General features: G+C 37.9%; 1 protein-coding gene across 24 annotated transcripts in view; it reads right to left on the bottom strand.

Moving 5' to 3' along the window:
- KCNMA1 (potassium channel, calcium activated large conductance subfamily M alpha, member 1) overlaps positions 1 to 25,445 on the bottom strand; it is a 495,287-nt gene that overhangs the window by 24,075 nt on the left and 445,767 nt on the right. For 15 of the 24 annotated variants that reach the window (XM_014956277.1, XM_014956274.1, XM_014956265.1 and 12 more), the window contains 2 exons: positions 25,245 to 25,437; positions 1,217 to 1,330 (listed from right to left, as the gene is read on the bottom strand). In XM_014956277.1, the coding sequence (XP_014811763.1) occupies positions 1,217 to 1,330; positions 25,245 to 25,437 (307 nt within the window). Of the gene's footprint in view, positions 1 to 426; positions 511 to 1,216; positions 1,331 to 25,244; positions 25,438 to 25,445 lie in introns of all 24 variants that reach the window. The other 9 variants (XM_014956257.1, XM_014956269.1, XM_014956256.1 and 6 more) reach the window with 1 other exon arrangement.

Genomic DNA, 25,445 nt, shown 5'->3' with positions numbered 1-25,445 from the left:
CCAAAGGCATTCCCCCAAAATTAAAAAAAAGAAAAAAAAAAAAAAAAAAAAAAAAAAAAAAAAAAAAAAAAAGGGGAAAGAGAGAGAGAAAAGGAGAGAAAAACTGGTGGGGGGGAGGGAGGGCCCGGGAGGTGGGGACCCAGGCCAAAGAAAATGAATTGGTGAGAAGGTGCTATGAAAACAGCCGGCAGGTCAGACGAGTGTGATCAAAGGTTTACTGATGCTGCGTGAAAAAAAAAAATCATTAAGAAAGGCCAGAACGAGACAGTCAATTTCAACCAGAACCACAAATAAAACACATTCAAAGCAGTGCCATGAGGGTAGCCCCTCTGATACAGCCAGATAAATAAAGAAAAAGCTGATGACAGTAGGAACAACAACAACAGAAAATAAGACAGTGATGTGAAGGAAAAAGGCACTTCTTACCCAGTTCAGTTATCATTAGAATGTGGGTTCCACTGTTTTTTTCCTGACTGATTGAAACCAAAGGCAGAAGTTTGCCAGGCTTAGCTAATAAGTAAAGTATTTAGGGGGAAAAGAAAGTACAGAAAGAGAATAAAGTAAGGGAAAAAGACAGGTAAGGCTCTAAAAAATAAAACTGAAAGGGAAAATAAAAGGACAAAGGACCACAAATCAAGTTTGTATTTGCCATGAAAAAAACAGAACAGCTTCTGCACTTCACATCACACCACTTGACAACATAAATACCCACAGCTAGAGTGGAAATCAGAGCCTGGTTACCTACCATCATCGTATTCTCAGGAGTAAAATGTCTCATACTATTATACAGAGTTTTGTTACACATGATTAAACAGTTCTGGACCATGAAGAAATAAACAAATGGCCTCTTACTATTGATTAAATGCACAGGAAATGTCTGCTCATACTTAGTGTGGTTTTTTGATTTTCTAACCTTAGCCCAAAGACCCCTGCTTATTTGTTACACTATGTAAAAAGCATCTTGCCTGATAGAGTGTTTATTTAAGAAAATGGAGAAAACCCAAAGGGGCGAGGTAAATATATTTCAGTTATTCAAATAAAGTGAAACAACTGTTACTAATCTTTCTTTAGAGAAAGTAATTCAAAACAGTTATCAGAAGAGAAAACATAGCAGTGTATGATACAGTATAGGTAATTTTCCTGAGACTGCATAACAAGGGATGTTACAAGAAGATATGGGAACGTACATGAAAGGATAAATGGTAACTTTTCTTACCTAGCTCTGTTATAATAGGGATGTTGGCTCCTGTTGTAATGGATGGTTGGCGTAACAGGCCATGGACTGGACTGTTGTCTGGAGATGACCTATCCATCCCAGGGGGTGTAAAACCTAAAAAAAAGAAAGGAAAAGAAAAGAAAACAAAAAATGATAAAGTTTACACAAGAAAAAACATATTTTAAAACTCCCCACGAACAGAGAATTCAGGTTTGGTTTTTTTCTCCAGAAAAGTATGTTAAGAAAAATTATCAATTTTAAAAAAAACAATTTTCAACAATTATTTCTTAGAAGCATAATCCTTCACAAATATGCAGATCATTTCTACTATAAGCTATTTGGTAGCTAATGGAGAAACTGAAATTTATTTTGTTATCCTCGGTAACCTTTGCATCAAAACATGCAAAATGGAAAAAGTAATTTTTATTTAAATATAAATTAAAAAACAAAGACTTCAGTGTTAGAAAGGTATAATTTTGTCCTATTAGTATTTCAAATAACCCTGAAACAAACAGTTTTCCTTAAACTCAATTAACATTTTAACAGTATTGTTTGTAAACAGTAATACCATCACAAGGAAAAAATTACTTTCATTTTAGGTTTCATCAACATGCAGAATTTAAAATTTTCTAAATGTTTTCCAGGAGCGATGCAATCCAAAGTGGTTTGTTGTTTTTTTTTTTTTTTTTCTTTTCATAATAATAATATGTATTTTCATAAAAATAATATGTATTTTTACAAGTATTATAATTATAGGAATATTGTGATGGAAAGGCCATTCTACCAGAAAAAAAAAAAAAATAGGATGGAAGGAAAAAGAAACAGGTTTTCAAACGGTATGTAAGAAGAATGCTTGAAAAGAAACTAGAAAGAATTTTTTACCTTTGGGGATGTAAAGAAAACAAAGATGGGAAAGGAAACATATTGGCAGGCACTCAAAGAAAAAAAGAGATCTAGAGAGCAGCAAGGTTCACCTCTAAAAAAGATTGTGTTTTCAGCCTGATTCTCTACACAGTTTGAAATGGAGTTCTTGACACTGAGCATTTTTTTAATCTTTTTTTTTTTTTCTTTTTTAAAATAAAAAATAACCAGGCAAAGCCTTTTGGAGTTTGACTGTAAGTACTGAAAAATAGGCAGTTATACTAAAGCCCATGCAACAGTTGAACTGGAAATTCACAATTGAAACAATTCTTTCCATCTTCCTCATCCATTAAAGCTGCAGAAAGCATGGGAATGTTCATTTAGTGTCATTATTGCAGAAGTGACAGTGAAGCCAGAGTTTGAGTTTAGGATTTCATGCAGACCAATCTCAAGGCCACATTGGTAAGCAAATATTTGCCTGCTAGGAGTAGGATTGAGCCAAGCTCACTTTAAAACACACATTTCTGAGAAAAACATTCCATTTTTTGCCACATTATGCCCAAGTTCTTTGACGTCAAACCCGACATCTAAGCATAGACTTTTGATCCTCTGTCATTACTGGTCTGAATTAGTTTTGAATCCTCCATATACTGATTCTAAATTAATCACAATTCCTAATGTAACTTCATTATCTTCTTGGACTGTGGAAACTGTTTCACTGCCTTAAATTCATTGATACATTCATTTACTCCTGAATTCAGAAGCTGATATGATATTATCTACTGTACCTTTCTTCAGTTTGGAGACTAATTTACAAACCAGAAAATCTCTAAACTGAACTGTAGTTGTTAACACGTGATACTGGTTTTATATTGTCTGAGGAATTTATGGTTCTTTTCCAGTGATAATTACAATCACTCTAAAACTGTCCCTAAACAATACAGACTATAAGGACCACTAGATCTGGACTTCTTGATTTAATGGGATTTAGATTTTGATATTAAGTTCATTTCTCCCTATGTTTTGTCTATATCACATATAGAATATATAGGTAATAACCCTAGAATCACTGAGAAAAGACTTATTTAGCTCTCCAGAAAGTACCAGTAGGAATTTCCTTCAGACTAACACATGAAAGTTAGATACAACATGAGGATTGTAAGGACAGGATAAGTAAAACAGAAGTGAAAAGTCTGTGAAGAAATTCCTTAGGAGAAAAGAATTGGATGCAGTATCTTCAACAGACTTGCAAGACAAAAACATTGCCATAGGCAAGCCTAAGACAGCAGAGCAATTCTATTTCATATTACCAGTGCATACAAAATCTTTAGAAAGCAGATTTCTTAGAGACAATTGGAAATGTTGGCAATGGCAACGGTCATCTAATACTACTCGTTGTGCTGAAACTAATTCAATAAGACCAGCATGGTGACAGTGAGCTGCATTCCCAACTGGTATCGATTTGCAGATGTTTCCTTGTGTCTGGCACTGTGACTGATAGCCATGTTGGCTCTTGAATGCTTACTACTGCATGGCAGAGCTTAGGATTTCTCAGAATCGCAAGGAGAGTGTAATGGAGTTCCTTCAGGCACCACCTCGTGAGCTAGAGGTAACCCTGGCACTCTCACAACACCAGGAAAATTGAAGTGGGACTCCATAGGGAGGGAATGCTATCTGAGGAGAGGTGAGAATTAGTGTGGCACCTCCTTCTGCAGCAGGCTCCAGTGTTTAAGTTTTTAATTCTGTTAAGCTACAGGAAAGGCAAGACATGGCTTTAGTCACACTACATTAAAAAAAAAACTCAAGTAGCTGTAGACTCCTTGAGCAGTTAAAGTGGCAGGAACAACTGGGTCCTCTGCACAACAAGTCAAAATGGAAACAGAAAGACTTTTTACACTTGCTTATCCGAGAGCAGAGACAACTAATCTTGTTCCCATGTGTCCCTGGGGTTATACTGTTGGGAGCATCCCCAGAGGCCTTGGTTCCCCCCTTTTCCTGAAGGCTTTTCTCTCCCCATCTCAGGATGCACTCCCTAAAACCTCTTTCAGTGAATCAGGCTCTTCAGATGATATGAGTAGATCAGTATTTCCCTACCAGCTAAAAGTAAATAGAAGAAAGTTGGCATAACTGCATCTAAATGTGTAAGTGCTGCTTGCCCTCTCTCTACTGCAAAGTGCACACACACACAGAGGCACGAACATGCACACTCTCCATCAAAGGCCATTTGTAGCCACCTCTCTAACCCTTCAAATATTTGTCTTCCTAGGATGGTGTTAGAAGATTGAAGTAAATGTGTCATTTCTGTTAGACACAGACTGGCAGGAGCTCTGTAATTGCACACTGCACACATAGTGCACTCACTCTGAAATGCAGGAAGCATGTAAAAGGGATTTTGTTTTCTCCTTGAATGAAAAATAGACTCATGCCTCAATATTTTTTGTCCTATGGACTTGAAAGATATGAGAAGTATCTGCTATGTTAATTTCTTTGTGCTTAATTCAGACACTTCCAAAAATCCACTTTTTAAAAATATAACAAATCTTGGAATATTTTCAGGAAAGGAAAATCGGAGTGCTTGGGGATTTTGTGTGCCTGTGTTTGGAGTCACAAGGTATCGTACACCTTCAGGCCACATTCCTGCTCCCAAGTCACAATGTAAATTCTGTAGATAGGCTCTCTATTTTATTCCTCCAGAAGAGAGAGGGGGAAAAAAAAAGTGCAGGAAAACTAACCTGCTTTATCAGAACTTTCATTTAAAGGCATGAAAAACTACAAGTGACAGCTGTGCAGATTCAGTGAATGTGACATTTCTGAATTTCTTCAACTTGACAAGTAAACACCTTAAATCGGTAATGCTATATGCATAATACATGACCTGTATTTTGACATCCATCATCAAATGCTGACTTGAGAAAATACAGGTTTGTACGTCAAGGAATAGCACCCATAAAGAAGGGAGAAATTCAGGTCACAGGGTATTAGGAAAACTCTATTTCATTACAGAAGCTGAAACAAGCTAAGGCATCAGATTTAAGATCCATTTTCAGCTGTGAAAAGATTCAATTCCTCTGCACAGAGCATTCATTTAGAAATGACATGCTTTCCTCACAGCCTCTTTTCATTTTCCTTTTCATATTCCATTTTCTCCTTCAGTCCCCAAACCTTGTTCCATTAACGCTCATAAAAATCGTAAACCAGGGCTGATAGTTGTGATCTTCTTATAACCACAGTGTCTCCTTGTTCAACAAACAACCGAGGGAGCTGTGGCTACAATTGCTTAACAGGAGCAACCTCTAGGAGTAAAACTCCTGTGGCCTGTGCAAGCCTGAGCACAGCCCCTGGGTGAGGAAACACAGTCACTGGGGGGGCCTCTGGAGAGGGAAATTCTCTTTGCCAACAGTTAGGAGAGGCAAGGGGCAGTAAAATCTTATCAGTTCCTGCAGCCACAGCATCTGATGCTAAATTGCTGTACTGGGTGATGCATTTGCATCACTTGATTTTTTTTTTGTGGGGGTTGTGTTTTGTTTTGGTGGGGGTTTTTTGGTTGTTTTTTTTTTTTTTTTTCTTCACTCATTAAACTGTCTTTACCACTGAGGGAAAGTGAGCAAGAGCCTGGGCAGGCACTTAGTTGCCAGCCAGGGTCAACCCACCTATAGCACTACAGTGGCTATAGTGCTAACCACCACAACATCAACTTGAGGGAACGGCTTGGACTTCAACAGGAGGTAGCAAGTCCCTGTGCCTCTCTGAAACAAGATGCTACCAAACAGTGAATTAAATACATCATGCTTCAGAGGAACACAGGCTCTGTGGGGGTTTTTTGGTTTTTTTTTTTTTTTTTTTCTTCACTCATTAAACTGTCTTTACCACTGAGGGAAAGTGAGCAAGAGCCTGGGCAGGCACTTAGTTGCCAGCCAGGGTCAACCCACCTATAGCACTACAGTGGCTATAGTGCTAACCACCACAACATCAACTTGAGGGAACGGCTTGGACTTCAACAGGAGGTAGCAAGTCCCTGTGCCTCTCTGAAACAAGATGCTACCAAACAGTGAATTAAATACATCATGCTTCAGAGGAACACAGGCTCTGGACTCCTCATGTGCTTAAAATCAGCGAGGACTGGCAGTCGGGAGTTGCTGATTCCCGCCCTCTTTGGGAGGCCGGGACTCCCATGCCCTAACTCAGCTGCATCCTCTGAAGGAGTTTGAGCCTATTGCAGTTCTCTGCAGAAGGCAACTGGTTCAACATCTTGATTCTGTGCAAAGAAATATTTTCCAGCTCGCTCTGGGACACTACTGCTCGCAAAGGTAGGTGAAACAACTAAAAAACTGCATTAGAGACAAGATCTAATCATCTCTTTAAGATGCTCTCATCTTTGTGGAAGGAGAACCTCAAGTGAACTTCATCACCTTGAGGAGGCAAGCTCTTTTTCCCAAGACTTACTGGGGGTTACTGAGCTGTCCTGCTCAGATCTCATCGAGGCCAGGTGGCTACAAGCTCTCTTTGTCTTTTACAAAATCCCACTTACAAATTGATGAGCAATACTTGGCTTCTGTGAGGCCTGTGACTCCTGACACAGGCTGAGACAGGTTCCTCTCAGGAACTCAGGAGGACACTAACTGTGGCTCAGCAGTAACGCACAGGTATTCTGGGAGCCACAGTAGCACTGTGATGAAGTTCAAAATTAAGGAATGCTGGCATGGCTTAACAGTGACTTCTGCCCACTGAAAGCACCTACAATAATTGTAGTTTGCCCTGCTTACGTGTTGTTTGGAGCACTGGGCCTGATGGCCAAGTGATCTGCCGATTGTGCTGGCTATAAATCACTGGGTTTTATTCCCGTGCAGTTCACTGGGCTGAGTAATGTCCCATGAAATGCAGGAAGGTTTGCTCTACATAGCAGTAAATATATCCTTTTAGTTTGCTGAGGGGCCAGGTAAAGGTTTACTGGGGTTTTAATGTAGAAACAAATTTGGCTCTTGGATGTGCACTGCTTCTGTTCCACTGACTTCACTGAGACCCAGATGGGCATATTCTCAAACCAAAATTTTATGAAATATTTATAAAATATCTTCTGTTTCTGAAAGATTATAATGGATCCTTTATGATCCTCTTCCTCTTTCTCCCTGCCCCTTCCTCTTTGCCTTGCTTCTCTTTCAAAGATGTATGTTTTACTAAACTGGAACTCTATGCAGGCAGAACACAGTTTCCAGCTGAAAATCCACTTGGCAGACCTTGTTGTGGCCTTGTCATTAAAGTGCCATGTAAATTGATAGTGTCCTTTAAATAATGCTATTCTAGGGAAAAGTACCATGGGATTCACTGGGTAATGTATGCACTAAAGCCTCAAAATATAATTTTAAAAGCATACATACTATTAACTACCTCTGGCTCATCTAAGAAGCATGACACAACAATCATATTTTGAGCATATATGAATAACACAGGTGGTGAACTGCCAAACACACCCCCAACAAGTTATCATGCGGAATTATGGGATAAGGATTTTCATTAAGCAGGGCCAGACAAAATAATTCTCTTACAAAAGGACCTCACAGCTATATCCCTTTGCTACTGTTTGCTGACAATGTCCATTAATATTCCAGTGAATTCAATTGAATGATCGACTATACGTGTTATTCTCCAAAGTGCAGCCGCTTGGGTATACCTGGAAAGTTCAGCAGCAGTCATGCAGCTAAAGAGCTGCTGACATTCATGGGAATCTGTTACAGCCACTCAATTTAGAAACAATTCTAGCTTCAATGTCCCATGTGGTGTGAGACAGAGAGTAGCAGTCTGGCCTCAGAACCTGGAAATCCTAAATTCTGATTTCAGTTCTGACTTTTACTGTCATTTGTGCCTGAAAATCTAATAAACTCCTGGAGATTATCTTGAAAGCTCTGGAAAAGGAGAGCAATGTGGGAGAGCAGACTCCATAGGCCCCTAGATCTCTCAGAGACTGCAGCATCTTCAGAGATGCTCTGGGCCCAAACATAGACCAAGCTAAATCTACAGAGAGTAGAGGGTGAAGAGGGATAGTTTTCTCAATTGTAACAACCCTCCAATGCTCTGGGACTGGAACAACCCCGGGAGCACCAAATGCTGAAAGATGCTGTTAAAGAGAACAAGTTGCCATCTTCCTCCCAAGGAAGGGCTCCTCTCTAACGTCCGTTCATTCCCATACTGTTGAATTACAGAAGCTTATAGTGAAAATGTCCAAATCAAAGCTCTGATGAAAGCATAGTGCAATCAATATTAGTTTCTGCTCCCCAGAGTGTGAGAACCATCCCCGGGGGCCCCATGTATTGAAAGTGTAAAGGATTTATAGGTCTACTGGTTCTTGTGCTGCTCTAGTGAGGCAGGATTAAGCTGTAATAACAAAGATCAGGAGAAGGGCTGGTGTTTCATCATCTTGAGGTCTAGCACTGAATGATACCACATTGTTTCCGTTTTCAGTTGTGAACAGCACAATATGTTAGAAATAGCATTACATTTTAAGCATAGTGCAGAATCATGTATAACTTAGAGGGGTTTATTCACAGGTACTTATATGAGTCTTTCCTTAGTTTAAGTGTTTCCTGGTTTAAGGTACCACAATAAAGTGTCATTTTGAGTTTCACTATCAAACACAGACAAAAAATCAAGATGAAAGCCACCTTAAACCGCCTCATTTTTTTTTTCCCAAAATCTTACGTAGTAATTACCCAAACCATAGCTCTGCTGAGCTTACACAACCCAAAGCTACCAAAACAAATGGGCTTTCTTTACTGCTGCTTTGCAGAGCACAGCCTTGATTCTCTCTCCTTGCTGTTTTGCTAACTTTAAGTGAGATAGGAGGTAGTTGTAGCCATAGCACTTCTATCATGTCTGCTAGAATGCAACCATTTATTTCTCTATACAGTAAATATTCCTGGCCAGTATTAGTCTGACAACAGCTTCTCATTCTCAGTGGGATCAAGAACAATTTTACTGAATTGTATCCTAAAGGGAAAACAAAATTAAATTTCATTTTTTGAGTCTTCCTCCTTATTTTTTTAAGTGCTAGAGCAATTTTGTAAAGCTCTAAGCAAGTTTTTGCCTAGGTTACTGGTTTCTTTTGCCTGGCATCCTATTTGGGGTGGGTTTTTTCAGCTAATAAAGCCAAGGTTGAACTGAACTCCTGTTATGCAATGCAGCCATTTTGTTTTATACACATCTGTCTTGGAAACATAAAATGTACTCCAGGAGTACATCAGTGACTTCTTATTCCATCTCTAGCTCATAAGCAAACAATGCCAAAAGTGTAAAATTTAGGACCATAGTTTCTTATTTTTTAAAGCACTGTATGGCACAGGGAAGACTAAATCACAGAAACCTATGAGGGCCATGAAGACAGGCATAATGGTTACTGCCAAGCAAACCAAGATAATTGCGTGGAGCTTTTAGGCTATCAAGAAGGGAAATTAAATATTAAGCTGAGACACTCTGCAGGTCCTCCACTGTGCAACAAGAAGGGACAGGGCATCAGGAATTTATTGCCTGATAGTTAGCACCATCTTGTAGCTGTCTTTAAGCATCTATTTTCTAGGCCATCTTCAGAAACAGAGGAATGATTGGGTAATTCTCTAATTGAAAACACCTAGGACAAGACACAATACAAGACAAAGGACTTCGAGAATACAGAGGACAAGTTTCCAAACTACTTCACACTTACCCTATTGCTTGCAATGTGTTCATAGAAATTTTATGCTACCTTTTTACAAAATGGTCAGAGAATATTTTAACTTCTTCCAACACTCTATGTGTCTTGGATTTGTTAAATCCTTGTTTTGTTTTTTAATTGCAATGTCATCTTCGGTTTCCTGCCTACTTTTTCCCTGCTTTCTCTGTTGTCATGAACCTGCTTTTTTAAAATCTGCTCCTGTTGGCAAAGAATTTAGCTGTGTTACTTTGATCTCTTGGAAATTTCTCTCTCAGTGGCAAGTGACCATTCATTCTACTGGCCTGCACCTCTAGGTATAGCACCTACTCCTAATAATATTGTTCAGATGCTAGAGAGTAGTTTGGCTAATTCTCACAGACTTTTTTTTTTTTTCTTTTCTTTTTCTTCTTTTGTTCAGAAAGAACCACAAGGACTATACAAATATTTGGAAAGAGAGAAAAGAAACAGTAACAGGTTCAGCAATTCAGCAATTATTATGGAATACACGTTAATTCATAATAACATCAGGAATTATAGTTCTTGTGGTTTTTAGCCACCTTCATTGAAAACTTAATTTTTGAATTGTCCCTACTCTCTATTTATCATTTAATAGGTTTCTACACTATGTAATTCTAGGGCACAAAGTTGGTAGCATCTAAGTGTAGCACATGTTTGCAGCTAAAAGAATTTAGTAGAAAATGATGCCATATTCTTTTCAGTTTAATCGTTAATCAACCTTGCATATTTAGACCTCAGGCAAAAATAAATAAATATGCTGAATAAAACTTATCAAATAAATTAAGCTATATTACCTAGTTTGGAGAGACAGGTATTCAATAACTCCAAATAAAATGGAAAGCTCACCGTTAAAAATGATATATTGGCATGTTAAGCGAGACACTACATTATGTCATTATATCCTACATTCTATCAAATAAAGTAAATTTTTCCTTAGTGAAAAAGGAAGAGCAAAGCCAGATGTTATAGCAAGCAATCAATAAAAATATTTTGATAAATAAAATTAGCAATGCTGTCCAACACATGATTGGCAACTACTGAAACATAAATTAAACAAATTTCCCATTGCTGCTTATGGGAAAATTATGTAGATTAGAATTTGATTAGGTTTATATCATGAGACTCAATTTGGACTTTTAATCTATTAAGCTCCAATAAATGAGGCATCTGAATAGCTCCCCTGAGCAGCAACAGTAATAACCACAGCAGTCATTTTTTGCAATATGTATTCCAACAATTTCTTTAGCAGATGATTCCACATCTTTAAGTACAATTACTTTGTAACTTCTACAAAAATTTCAGGTGTATGAAGTGAGGAAATGGATCCATACAAAACGCTTAAACAGACATTTAGTGATAATCAACATCTGTCACTCTGTTTGAGCAATATTGTTTTTCCATCAACTTGGACTTACAGTCAACTTCATGGTCTGCGTGGGCTAAATAGTGCCAGCAGAATTGTAAATTACTCAAGCTGGAACTGAGCTGGAAACCTATGGTAAAATGTCATTACGTTCTCTATAGGCTGGGTCAAAACCAAAATCCCACATTCAAGGCTGTCTTGGGGACCAAAGATTTAACTGTGAGGGCTAAAGCCTCATTTTATCAAAGAAATCTGAACTGGATTCCCAGAGCTGAGCTCCGAGACAGGTTGGATTCAGAACAAGACCACCCCTAATTTATCTGGCAGGTGTGCTCCATAGGCCTCCTGCACATTTCCTACAGTCTAATCTTTTTACAAGTATCCAAAAGCTCTTCTCCCGTCTTACTCCATACTGTAAAAAAGCAACTCTTGGCAAAGTCTGCTGACTAGAGAGCATATTGTGCCTGTGTCAAATCCTGCCAGATTTCACCAATCCTGTCACAGCTTTTTAGTGAACAGGTTGTCACAAAAGCACATAGTCAAGTGACACTATGCAGGTGATTCCCAAAGATTAAATTTGGAGTTTAAGAACTTCAGGGTTCGATTAAATGCTCAGTGTAAAGGAATATGCATTTTGTTTTCATGTGTGAATATTTTTTTTAAAGAGAGGCTTAAGAGAATTTCCTTCTGGCATTCATGCTTTCAGCATACCACTACAAAGTTCCTCCACAAGCCAAAATTTTTTACCAGAACTCCAAATCGAACATCACAAATTGGGGGGAAAAGTCAGTGTCATGCTCTTTGTCTTCAGTGATACACATAACTTCAGAATATACATCTGTTAAAGACATCTCAGTAGATACCATGTATGAAAATGAATATAAAGTTGCTTTCCACTATGCCAGTCTGCATAACACTAACTCGACCAACTTCTCCATAGAAAGCCCAACAAATCACTTGCACCCAAGTGCAGCTACCACTGTGGGGAATGATAATCACCCAAGGAGTATTTGTATACTTCTTTAAATAAAACCCTCCTGATCCAAGTTGCTAGCTTACTAAACCCCTGCTGTAGTTTAATCCGAATCTTGCAAATAACAAATGGTGCCCATTTGAAACAGGAATAAGGAAACACCATCCAAGGGTTTGGAGTATATTTTCAAAATTGAACGTTTCAAAGCCAACTGGGCAAGTCCTTAGGCTTGCTAGAGGTTAGGGATGAAGACTCTCATGTCATGGAAATGAGCTTTGGGGAATCATCAGGGAAATCTGTTGCCTTTGGGAGACCTACATGGAAGATATGTCCAGACAGACAGAGTTTACATTGCCACTCAAGAACTGAATTGAAGATTTAATTAAAGAGGTAATAATAATCAAATTCTCAAATGCTGAGAAACCTGGGAGACACAAAGGCAAGGTGCACTTCTTAAGCAAGTAAGCAGAATCACTTTCCTCTCTTGCAAGAAGAATATTTTGGAATGTGTAACACAAGACGCTTTGCATAAGCACTTCCCTACCTGACAAACTTTCCATTGCTTATCAAAGGATTGCTCCTGCTTTGATTCACATGAGGAAAGTCCTATGAAGAAATGAGTCAAGAGAGTACTAGTCTTGGAGAAAAAGCTCAGGAAAGCACTGCTGTCCCCTGTCTCCCTTCACTGATCAGCAAGGGGTAGCAGAGAGCCCTTCAATTCCCCAATCCATCCTCTCATGAACAACTGGAAGGAAACGCTCTAGGTCCTTTCCACATTCCCAGCTATCAACTTGGTCTCTACTGTTACACAAGAAAAAAGATGAGGATGTTTCTTCCCTATCATCAATTTTAGGTCTCACACCAGGATCATGAACACCTAATAATGAAATTCAAAACCAAAAAAGCCTGCAACTTTCATTAGTTTTTAGGAAAATTACTCTAGGTGCTAGACACTAAAAATAAACAAGAGGAGCTGAGAATGGAAACATTACTTTATATGCCTCGTGTCTGGCTAAGAAAATGTTGTAAATAAGACTTCGAGTCTGTGTTTAAAAGCTCAATGAATTTCATACATCAAGGATCCTGTTCCAAGATTTTGTGGCAAAATCCTTTTTTTATGAACTCTAAAGAAGATCTGGTAACAAGGGGCAGGCAATGAAATCAACTAGGATATAACAGAGTATCTAAGATTTAGCTGTTTGCTTAGCCACATTTATTAAACTGGAAACAGCAAGGTTGCTAAATTGGAGTTGTATGGAAAAAATCTTTTTGGTATTTTTCCTCTAAGAAAGAGCTCACCAAAATACTATTTTAAGCAGCTTGTCAAACACTGATTTCAGCCCATGGTAAGTTAGCTAAATCAATTCAACAGGGACTTTTTCATATAGGGGAACTTATTTCTGAAAAGTTTGAAGTTCCTGTTCTAGGAAGACATCTTCTGCATACATGAAAAGTTGGAATGGCAACAATTCACAAATTATTGAGGATTTACAAGACATATAGTTTCTAAAATACACAGCTTAATTTGCTAAACAAAATGGCTCAAATACCTTTTCTAAATTTAGTTTTGGTTACAGCATAAACTGTTTTTGAGCAAGCTCACACTAATGGAACATTTGTTCTTAAGAATATCTCCTATAACTGTGGCATTTTTAATCGAATCCATCTGTCCTCAAACAAACAAGAAACAATTCAACCAACATTTTCTCAGTCCCCACATGACACTGTTTGACTTCGGTGAAATCCCTCTTTGTTTTTAGAGGAGGAGTCATTTCAAAAATGTCTAGATATCTTTGCCCTCACTTGGAGAATCATTGTGAGTCACAGAACAAGCAAACTGACACGAACTTGGCAGAAATAGGAAATTCTATGAGGACATCCAATCACATTTTAATCCTGCCTATGCATTTAAGCAAAAACTCTGTTAAGTCAAACTTACAGAAAATATATATGCTGTTACATTGTAGAGATACTTTGCCTCTCACTATTAACTAGTAATCATGCTCAAAAATCTCAAATCAACATGAAAGATTCAATCTCAATCATACCTTCATAGGAATTACTTTAAAGCTCTAAGGAAAGTTTGCAAAAGATTCCTATGATATTATAGAAATTTTATATAATCTTAATCTTGTATCCAAATAAGTCAATACAAAACCTCCACATAATCTTATTGGGGTTTGCTGAATAAAATTAAATCACAATAACTAGTCAAGAACAAAGTTTATCTTTTTTCCTTCAGTAAAAATTAATACCACACCATCTGCAAAATTTATAGATTTATTTTTTCAGGTTTGTTTTGTTCAGATGTTAAAAAGAAAAGCAGCAAAAATAAATTATTAGGAGCACAGCAGTATTCGTTCTTAAATGAAGACAGTGCCCCAGTTCAGCCTGCATATCCAACTCTGCAGACGTTGAAAGGTTTGGAAGGTTCTTGATAACCAGAAGCTGCCAAGTTTTTAGAGACTGCCTATTACAGAAAGTCTGTGCTACCCCAAATTTAACCATTTCAAGCTTAAAAATGAACAGGTCTGTCTTGATAAAAGAATGTAAACTATTTTGTAAGTTTTACTCTAAAACTGTCGAAGTTCTGCAACTCATTAGCAGGTGTTAGATTCTGCTGTTCTACAATGGATATCACAGACCAGGATTTAACTGGAAAGAACAAAGAACCCAAATCTAGCTTTCTCCTGTAACACCATTAGACTGGCAGAATCTGCTGGACATCGACGCTTTGTATCTCTTCCACACTAAAGCAAAAACAGTGACATTGATCTCTGAATTCATGTATGTCCTTTAAAAAAATCCCAGCCTTTATGCATATAAATAACCATTTATTAAACAAACAATACGTACTGAAGCAAAGAAAGATACCAGAATTATGCTCATGAGGCTGCTTGCTATGGTATATAACTTTCAAACTATCTTGTAATTCTGTAATATATTATCTATATGTTCCATTTTCTTGAAGTTATCTTCATAATCAAGATGCTATCACAAGTATCGTGGGCATTGGAACTATTTTTAATTTTCATTTAAAGGGCAATTAAAGAAAGACAATGGATACACAAGATAATAAAGTAAGCGATTAGCAGCATGCAAATGACATAGGCTTAATGATAATACCCTGTTCTATTCTCCAAAGGGCCTGTCGAGAGAAACCCTTCCTACATGTGGTTGTGCAGCTAATGTGCCTCAGCCTACAATTACAACATTGCTGACACCATTAACCACTGAAACAACATCACTTCATGAAATCCTTGTTGTCTCATTAAAATGCAAAGGGTCAGGTAATTTACCAGCATTGTGTGTCTACTTTTGTTGTGGGTAATTAGCAAGCATTACCCAGCATGGACTCCTACTGGGAAACAGAGAAACTGTGAAATATTAAAAAGAATATTTTTTTAAATTTGATGGGAATTTGAAAGATTCACAATTACAACACACCTTCGTATTCAAGGAGCCATGAAATACAGAACTTTCATACATTTAATGCCAAAAGATTTTATAGTTGGTTATTTTAGAAACTAAATTTCAACTTTTAGGAAAGCTATTCTTGTATAATTGGATCCAGATATGTATTTCCTGCAATCAAGAACTTTTAAAAAATAGAGACAGAGAAGCAAAACACCTTAGGGTTTCTTAAAGACTTTAAAAAAAAATAGTTTCTTCAAAAATACTTTTTTTTTTTTAAGTTAAAACACAGAGATTAGTGTAGTACGTTCTAATACCCATGTTCCCTTTCTTCTTGCTAATTGAACTCCCACATCATCATTTAGAGCAACCTTGATAACGTTCACTATTGGCTCACATCTTGTCAGGGAGCAGAATGGTCCCTTATTCTTTAAATGGAAGTTTTGGAACATAAAACACATTCCAATAAAAGTGAACAGAAAATTATGAATTCATTAAACTACTTTGGTATCTTGTGCTATATATAATATTTATATTCCAACTACTGTAAAATATGCTTTAATATCTTTAGGCAACTATAAGGACTTAAATATTTATAAAATGGCTAAAGATAAAGTATAGCTCTCTTATTCCTACATACAGATGATGTAAGGCATGCAATCAAAGACAATAACACTTTCAACCCATTTGTCATCTTAAAGGAGCCTTTCAACTTCAGATCCCTGGTGTGCAATCTACATAAGAGTTGTTGCCTACATAGGCAACTCCAGAGGAGTTTGCTCCTTAAAAACTACCAAGAGTGCTATACTTCACATAAAACAGGGTTTTCTGAAAATGGAGACAAAACTATAAATTTGCAGGCAAAACAGCTCCAAGTGGGGCTTCAAAATACTGCTCTGGGACATCTGGGAACAGGAAGCATTTTGATTTAATATTTCATAACATAGAGGCAATTGCTTCCTTGCCTGGTGTATAATTAATGCTCATAAAAAGAGCAGGGTTTTTTTATTCCTCAGCATCAGAAATGCACAAAATAGTACACCTTCATAATAGGGGGTTGCTTTCAAGATGTTGAACAGCAAATAATAATAAAATAGAGTCACCATGAATTTATAACAGTCTTGGGATGGTTAAATATATTTATAGTTTAAGTGCGAAATCACGTGCTTGATGTACTGTACTATCTACCTCCTTTGCCTGGTTTTATCTTTCTCTGGCTGAAGCAAAAGTTTTCTTGAAAGCACAGGAGAAAGAGGCAATTGTGGAAGCTTGAAGGTGTTTGGGCTAGGACCTTGCAGTATGCTCAAATACAGGGAAATCGTGTCAAAGCAGCATGTCTCTCCAGCCATTCCCCAAAATGTTTTTAGTTTATAAGCAACAGGATTGAAAACCTCTTCTCTTAATTGTTTTTCTCTCTTCCTAGGAAAACTTTGAGAGGGACAGGAAACTGCTCTCCACATGTATAAGTTCTGGCAGCTAGTGTTAGCGTCCAGCTGCAAGGAAAATACAAGAACTGCAAACTGTGTTGGGTGGGACCTTTTCTCTGAAGGGTTCTTTGTGAAGTTTGGAAGGCTAGGGAGGTCCTTTTTGACAGAAGGGAATGACTCCTGACATAGATGCCTTCTATGGCACAGGAAACACAGTCAAGCGAATAGCATCTCTCCCACCCAGCCTCTTCAGTTTATTTAAGTCAAAATCTTGCAAAGACTTGCACGTAATCTAACTTTACACAGGTGGATAGTTTCACTGAAGTCAGAGAGATTTATTAACCTGTATAGCATTGAGTACGTAACTTAAGTTTTGGAACAAGCAAGGCATCAGATTGTAAACTTGCCAGGGCAAAGGCCATATTTTATTCTTGTATATATCAGGACTATGACAACAAGCTCTTAATCCCATCTAGAGCTCCAGTGTGCTACCATAAAATAAATAACAGCTATCAGCTGATCCATCCGGTTCAGCAGGATAAGAAATTATGTGCACGTTGCAAAAAAGGTAGTACCGAGTTATTTATCACAGTGATCTAATCTTCAAAAATTGGAGGGTTTTGTGAGCAAGTGGTGATGTGGGACATGTGCTGGGAAGTTAGAATATCCTTATCTCATTTTTCAGTTAATAACTTCATTACTTAGGAGGGTCAGCCTTTGTTTGGAAAAATAATAATGAAACTGAACTACAATAAACATTTCAAAATTCAATTATTCAAACAATAACCAACCAAGTACAAAATTTTGTTAATTGGATTATTATTTTTGTATAACTGATGCTAGCAAAATACAAAGAGCATTCAGAAACACACAGCATAAAAACATCCGTAATCAGGTGTAACCCCCACACTAAACTATCAACCCTGACAAACCAATAACCCTGATGTCAATGCAAAATACTTGCCATCTTTGCAAATGTGACTGGTAGGAGTGATATTGTCTAGGAGAAAATTTTTTAAAACATCTATGTGATTTAGGAAATTATGAGCTATCTTGAAGTATAACAAGCATACTGGAACCTAAATTACATTGATTTGCAAAGACACATAGGAATCTAAGCGTTTAAAAGATTTAAAATAGTGTCATAGCTCACTTAGACACTCTGAAAAATTACCCCAAATCTTTCACTTTTAGCCAGCACTACTCATTTTTTTATTTTTAATATTACATCTACATTTAATATTCTACATTTACTTACATACTTTCTTAAGGAGGTTAAGTAACTCCTTAAACTCTGAAATTATTTAGTTGGCTTAAGTAGAGTTTGCTTTTCTGTATTTGAAAGTAAGGCTCTTTATTTATACATTTTCATGCAATATAACAAATTAAACACAGGGACCAGTGCTGGGCTTGCTACAGAACATTGAATTCCATAACAGCCTAAAAAGTAACTGCATCTATGACTATCAAACCCTATATTCTGAAATCTTCACTTAAAAACTTTATCTTATGACTATAAAATAAGAGCAATAAGATGCAACATTCACCACAAAACCATCCCTCAGAATAAAATAAGTGTTTTGAACTTAAAACAAACATCTGTAACAGCACTACAATACAGTTATCTCTGAAAGTGATACAATACCTTGCTAACCAAGAATTTCAGGCAGTATTTATCCTTTCCTCTTGTTTAAGAATTTTCTCTCATTTCCAATCCTGATAATACTACTATTCTTCTCTCTCTTTTGTTAACAGAGATAAAACAATCAAGAATTATTGATTGGTAGAGGTGAAAAAGAATATATTAGCTGTCAATGTATTACTTTGCAGCAGATCATGAGACTAAGTCCATCCAATACTGCAATAATTTAAGAATTAATCTACAAATTGTGAAATGAATTTAATGAAACTCAGTGGCTAATTGTTTTTGTCCTTTTCATAAAAGTTTAAGCCAGCTTCAACAAAAAAAATGATGATGAAGCCACAAGTGATTTTTAAAGTAACTGGATCAAATCAAACTAAACTTGTACAAGGTTATTTCAGCTTGTGTAATCTGTTACACTTGAAAGTCACTGTGTAAAATTCTGAGTATGTTTACTTGATTTTATAGGATTTTCCCCAGAAGAATCCTGCCATGATGTATGAGATGTATTACCCAGGAGTTTATCCCCTCTTTATTTTTTTCAGTTTATTCTTTCTTGTTGGAGGATCTATTACAAGAACTGTAAATGGAGGCCTTAAAAAGATCTCTCAAGTGTTGAAATAGTGTTCCTAGGGAAAATTCTCATAAGTTGAAGTCATTCAGAAAACAGCTGCAATTGTTACTATGCTGGAATACATCTACCCTCCTGTACTGTGATCAGTCTTGTAATGTCCATAGAAAAAATGTTACTATACAGCTTCTCCTTTCTGTACTTTAGACCTGCTTGGAGCCATAAGATCACTTTTCTTTATTGTTTAGTAAGTGTTTTTTAATGAAATGTAGTGCTCTTATTATATAGGGCTCAAAATAAGATCTAAATCACTATCCAATAAAAGAAAATTATTGAGTTGGATATCTAAAGTACCAGAGGCTACTCTGGTACAGTATTTATAAATCTCTAAACAGTTAAATATAATTGTCTTTCTGGGTTTTGGGAAGAAAGCCAAATAGCAGTTTTAGTTACAACTATTTTGTGTTGGGCTCTGTTCATCTGGTGGGTAAAACAACAAGTAAAATTCCTACAATGTAAGGCTTGAAAGAAAATGCAAGAAACATGAAAAACTAAATGGGAATAAGTCAATAGATGCTACTTGAAGAAGAAAGGAGGAAAAGGTCAACAGAGTAAGGGAAAGGAGAAACACTGGAGCTGTTCCGACATAACTGCCAAGGCAGAGCCCATCCCAGACTCAGTCTCTCTGCATGCTTTCGAAGGGAGCTCCAATGCTTAATATGGATCTAATATTCTTTGGTCTTCCTTCCAAAATACTTCTTGACAAAATAATCTCACCTTATATTTGAGGAGACAGAATGAGAATCAGGAAGGGTCAAGGCACAATAAAAAAAAAATATCCAGTACATGAGGATGACTTTTTCCTCTACCACAAACACACCTCTTTACCAACCTTTCTAGGAAGATAACCAGTCAACATCTGTAAGAGGAACTGCAAGATAAAAACAGGACTTCCCTTGTCACAAATAGCCACCTGGCTGAGTTTATGAGTTATTTTGTAAAGAGGTGTGCCAAGCTCCAAATTTACAGTATTTTGAATCTCAGAAGCTAAGATACCTCAATGAAGCTTGATGCAGCTTCAGTGGGATACACTTTGGCCTTTCTGTTCTCAGAATCTAGGTCTCCCAAAGGCAAGAAACTACCCTGATGATTTCCAAAAACTCATTTTCAGGACATGAGAGTCTGCACCCCTAACCTCCAGTGAGCCTAAGGAGTTGCCCAGTCAGCTTTGTAATGTTCAATGCAGACAGCCATGAGAATGCTTTCAACGTGAGAGTTTTCAACAACACAGGTCCAATTTGGAAGAGTTTCTTGTTCTTTTTGAGTAGAATCACACACTTTATTGAAAGGAGACTAAATCCTTCCGGAACAGTTAGAAAGCTTTTCCTTCCAAAGAAGACACCTTGTTTCCATCCACAGCTCAGAGTAGTCATGCATTTGGTCATATATTGCTAGACAGCTGATGGAAGAACATAGGTTTGACAACTTAGATAGTTTATTGTCATCTGCTCTGGATACTCCAGGGTCCTTTGCAGCTCTGGTCCAGAATTTATTTTTTTTTCTGTGCCTTGGAACTGTATGGTATGTTTTCTTTCTTCAGGAGGTCAAGACAGAGCACTCCAGTTGGTTAAGATGCAATTCTGGCAGGACAAGTTAGGACAACCAGAGTAGTTGTCACACTACTTATAGAAGGTGCAGATAATTAATGCTGCCTAGTCCAAAATCCGCGGAATATTTTAATACTATAAGGAGACACTAGTAAGTCTTTGTTCCTGCATGAGAAATGCTCTGTGTATATTAAGTTCATCTTGAACTAGTAATGAGAAAATCCTTGGTTGATATAAAATAGATTAAGTAAGTAGACTTTCTTTCTGCAGTTACTTCATTGGGAATTGGCAGCCTTGCTGTTACAGAACCCTCCCTATCAGGAAGCATTGCTGTCATATGTCCACCCTCCTGTTCCTTCTACAAGGCCTTTCCTCTCAGATTGCATCTGTTGGTGCAATGCTATGTCCCTGGTTGGAAAGGACATGTTTGGGTGGATACAGAAGGTTGGCTGGTGATGAATGTTCATATGCGTAGGACTGCAATTGACTTTGGTGTTAAAGTAGGTGATGAAGGTGAGGCTCTGAGGAAATCCTCAAATTTATGTTGTTTTTTTTTTCTTCTACCAACTTAGAAAAAAGGACTTATAGATATGACCCTGTACTTCAGCACTGGCCAATGATTATGACTTATCTGATGATTAAATAATTTTGCATCCTGCTTTTTATAGTGCACTTCTTGTATTGGTGTCATCTTTTCTCTGAGACTGGAGTGAAATAATCATGGATAAAAACTGGAAAGCTCTTAGTGTATTCAATAACCTATCAATTAAATGACTATTTTTTTTTCTTTTTCAGAGGCATAAACAGAAATTATATATAAGGTTTTCCTATGAGATTCCATTGCTTAGTGACTACAAAATTAAACTAGCTTATTACTTAGAACAGCAAGGGTAAGATTACACTGTTAATTCCCTCACCAAAAATCTCACAGCTTAACTCATATGTTTCTCAGGCTGTTCGCATATTTTGTTTTGTTTCTTCTCTTTTCAACATCCTGTCACAGGTCAACTGACATTCTTCCACACAGCCAGATTTTCTAATATCTGTGTTTCCTATGATCAGTACTAGGAGTCACATAAAAGCACAGCACAGAATGTTCTTTCAAGGGATGGTGTTGGTGAGGAATCTCTCAACTCAAAATCATACATTCAGATGTAGAAAAATTCAGATTGGCAATACTGAAGGTCTATACCAGCTACGTGTTAAGGATAAGTAAGTATGTCAAATAATGCTGTCCTGGTGGACAGTAAAATGACAATGAGTAAACAGTGTGCTCTTGCGGCCAGGAAGGCCAATGGTATCTTGGGTTGTATAGGGAAGAGTGTAACCAGCAGGTCAAGGGAAGTCATTCTCCCCCTCTACTCTGCACTGGTGAGGCCACAACTGGAGTACTGTGTCCAGTTCTGGGCTCCCCAGTTCAAGAGGGACAGGGAACTACTAGAAAGAGTCCAGCGTAGGGCTACAAAGATGATTCAAGGATTGGAGCATCTCCCTTATGAGGAGAGACTGAGAGAGCTGGGACTCTTTAGTCTGGAGAAGAGAAGGCTGAGGGGAGACCTTATCAACGCCTACAAGTATCTCAAGGGAGGGTTGAAGGAGGAGGGAGCCAGACTCTTTTCAGTGGTTCCCAGTGAGAGGACGAGGGGCAACGGGCACAAGTTGGAACATAAGAGGTTCCACTCAAATATGAGGAGAAACTTCTTCACGGTGAGGGTGACGGAACCCTGGAACAGGCTGCCCAGGGAGGTTGTGGAGTCCCCTTCTTTGGAGATTTTCAAAACCCGCCTGGATGCAGTCCTGAGTAACGTGCTCTAGCTCTGGGCAATCCTGCTTCAGCAGGGGAGTTGGACTAGATGATCTCTATGGTCCCTTCCAACTCTAGAAATTCAGTGAAATTCAGTGAAATTCAGTGAAATTCAGTGAAATGCAGAAATGTTTAACCAAAAGTAAAATTCAACTCACTCTCTAAATAAAGGTACTTAATTGGCAGCCATGAGCCGTGAGGTGATTGTAGTGTGCTGCTTGTTGACCAGCAAAAGTTAAATCAGCTAGTTTATACAATCGTCATGATAGTTGCGTCTACCATACGTTAAAGCTGCATTTCATAGACAAAAATGTCACATTGGATATAACTTCCAGTAAAGTTTGTGCTATCTATTGATCTAATTGCTTCTGACAGTCTAACCATTGTATTCAAGGTCTTTCAAGAAAATTTACTGTAGTGAAAGCATTGCAACCAAAATCAGGAGTTATGGATACCATAAGCAGAGAATTTACTAGGAAGATAATTATTTTCAGAAGCAACTGGTTTTAGAAGAACCCCTCCCTAGTCAATGCCCCCAACTAAAATAGGCTGTTGTTTACCTGCCCTATGTTATGCTCTGTTTCCCCGGAAAAACTACAGAAAGAGGAACCTTTTATTTACATGCAGACTGATATATACCTGAAGAAAAGTCCAAATTACAAGTATGTGCTAATCAATTGTGGCTCTGCTTCTATGCATCACCAGCATCGAATAGGGCTGAAGGGATTTGGATCATGGTCCCTCTCCATGTTTCCTGACATATAGGGGCTATGCTGTAGCAGCAACCTGGATATTATAGGATCATAGAACAATTCAGGCTAGAGGGGACATCAGAGGGTCTCTAGTCTGACTTGCTGCTCGAAGCGGGATCAGCTCTGAGGTCAGGTTCTTCAGGGCTTTATGAAGTCAGGTCTTGAATACCTCCAAGGATAGAGAGTGAAAAATGAGAGGTGTTCATGTGGTGCACAAGACTGTTATGTTGCTAGGTTTTTACATCCTCATTCAGGGGTGGTCTAAGATCCAGTATATTCCCAGGGGTAAAATACAACAGCCAAGTGTTGGAAATACCACTAACCTCTGAGCAAAGGCAGAAGAAGGACATTTTCTCAGACTGCCCGTGCTTAAGAGCAGGAGGGAAGGGAGAAAAGGGGTGAGACAAACAGATTCTGTTTCTTGACTATTTTAATTAGGTGTGTGATAGGATACTGAGAGAGACCCACCAAAGAACAGCCAAGAGCCTGGTAGTGAAAGTACACATTTGGTTTTCAGACACAAAATTTCAGATCCCAGGCCTAAATCAGCAAAACAAGGAGCCTCCATGCCTGTCTTCCACTTCTGCAAGGAGTTTCCTAATCATGACTACGTTTTTGTAGCGACTGAGTGTCCTGGTTTGCATGAGCAAGTCAGTCTCACAATTTTTTAAGGGAAGAACTCTAAGATATTTGGGGCTGTATTGCTTCCAGCCCGTAGATTTGAAACTTTGAACATGTATGGTGAAAACCCCTTCCTCTTCTTCTCTAAATGTACCTGTTATCCACAGAACTATCCAACCTGACTTTGAAAACTTCAAACTATTAGTTTCCTGGTACAGCTTAATTCCAGTATTAAATTCCATAGTTTTATTGCTTAGTATAAGAAACAATTTTCTACATTCAAGATATTTCCATATTCAAGTTACTCCGCTGCCTCTGATTTTTGGCTCATAATTTCTCTTTCCTGATTAGAGTGTAAAGAGGAAAAACTGAATTTAATCTTAGTTCTCAGAGTCCTTGAGGGAAAACTATCTCTAGGTCAGGCTTGTGGGGAAATTGCAGACCAAAGCACTATCCCTTCTACACCTAGGTTTATAGCAGGGATAGATCCAGAGGGAATATTTACTGCAGCACTTAATAGGTTTATCCAAGGTAGGACTTCAGCTGCATAAGCTGCAAGACCCTTCAGGGATGGAAAGATGATTGTTTTTACACTGATGGTCTTTGCCAGGGTGCTTATGACTGCTTTGCACAGGCACAGTTGGTGTAAAATAGCCTTTGGCTACCTATGAATCAGTCCCCTACTCTCAGTAAAATCTGAAGGATTCTGTTCAATGTCCTTAAATGGGATGAGAACATGTCAAACCATGGCAAGAAATTAGCTTTGAGTTAATTCTAGGTGGCTTTTTGAGCAAGAAGGCACAAGAACTGTAAAGACAATTTTAAAATCTTGTTCTTTCTATTTTACTTTTTGGCTTGTATTACTCAGTTCTTTTTTTCTGTGGATGCAGTGTGCTTTACACAAAAAAAAATATCTTGTTAGACAGAGGCTTCACATATTCCGAAGTGAGTATGAGTTACCTTTGGCTTTATTACAGAAACCACTCTGGTAAGAAAACCACAGAGCAGGGCAGGGTGAGAAAGCAATGATTTTATCTACATTTTTAGGAAAATTTTAAAATGAGAAAAAAAATGCCAGTTTCACATTCATTCATTTTTCCTCTGCAAGATGTGCTTTGTGATGTAGCAGAGAAACTATGTGACTGTCCCTTTAAAAGCCATCATACCAATCAGCAGGTTTAACTGTCAAGCAAGTTGATGTAGGGCTCTTTGAATTACTGAGTGAGGGATATTCTTCCTGCCAGGTCCTGTCCCCTGTAGGCACTGCAGAGAAGTATTATAGGGCAGTCCTTACCTTGGGAATTAGCCTGCAAGACCCCAATGCTGTCATCAAACTGCATAGATTTGATGTTGAGTGACGCCAAGATGCATTCCTTGTCCTGCAGCGAAGCATCATCAATATTATTCTGATTGGCTGACAGGATAACGCACATGTCGCAGAGGTTGATGTTGACAGCCCTTAAATCAGCCCGACTTAATGGTGTACCCTTCGGCA

The sequence above is a fragment of the Calidris pugnax genome, unplaced genomic scaffold (genome assembly GCF_001431845.1).
Source record: "Calidris pugnax isolate Ruff unplaced genomic scaffold, ASM143184v1 scaffold196, whole genome shotgun sequence".
Taxonomy (NCBI): Eukaryota; Metazoa; Chordata; class Aves; order Charadriiformes; family Scolopacidae; genus Calidris; species Calidris pugnax.
The sequence above is the reverse complement of the archived record's forward strand: the minus strand, read 5'-3'. Positions and strand labels throughout refer to the sequence as shown.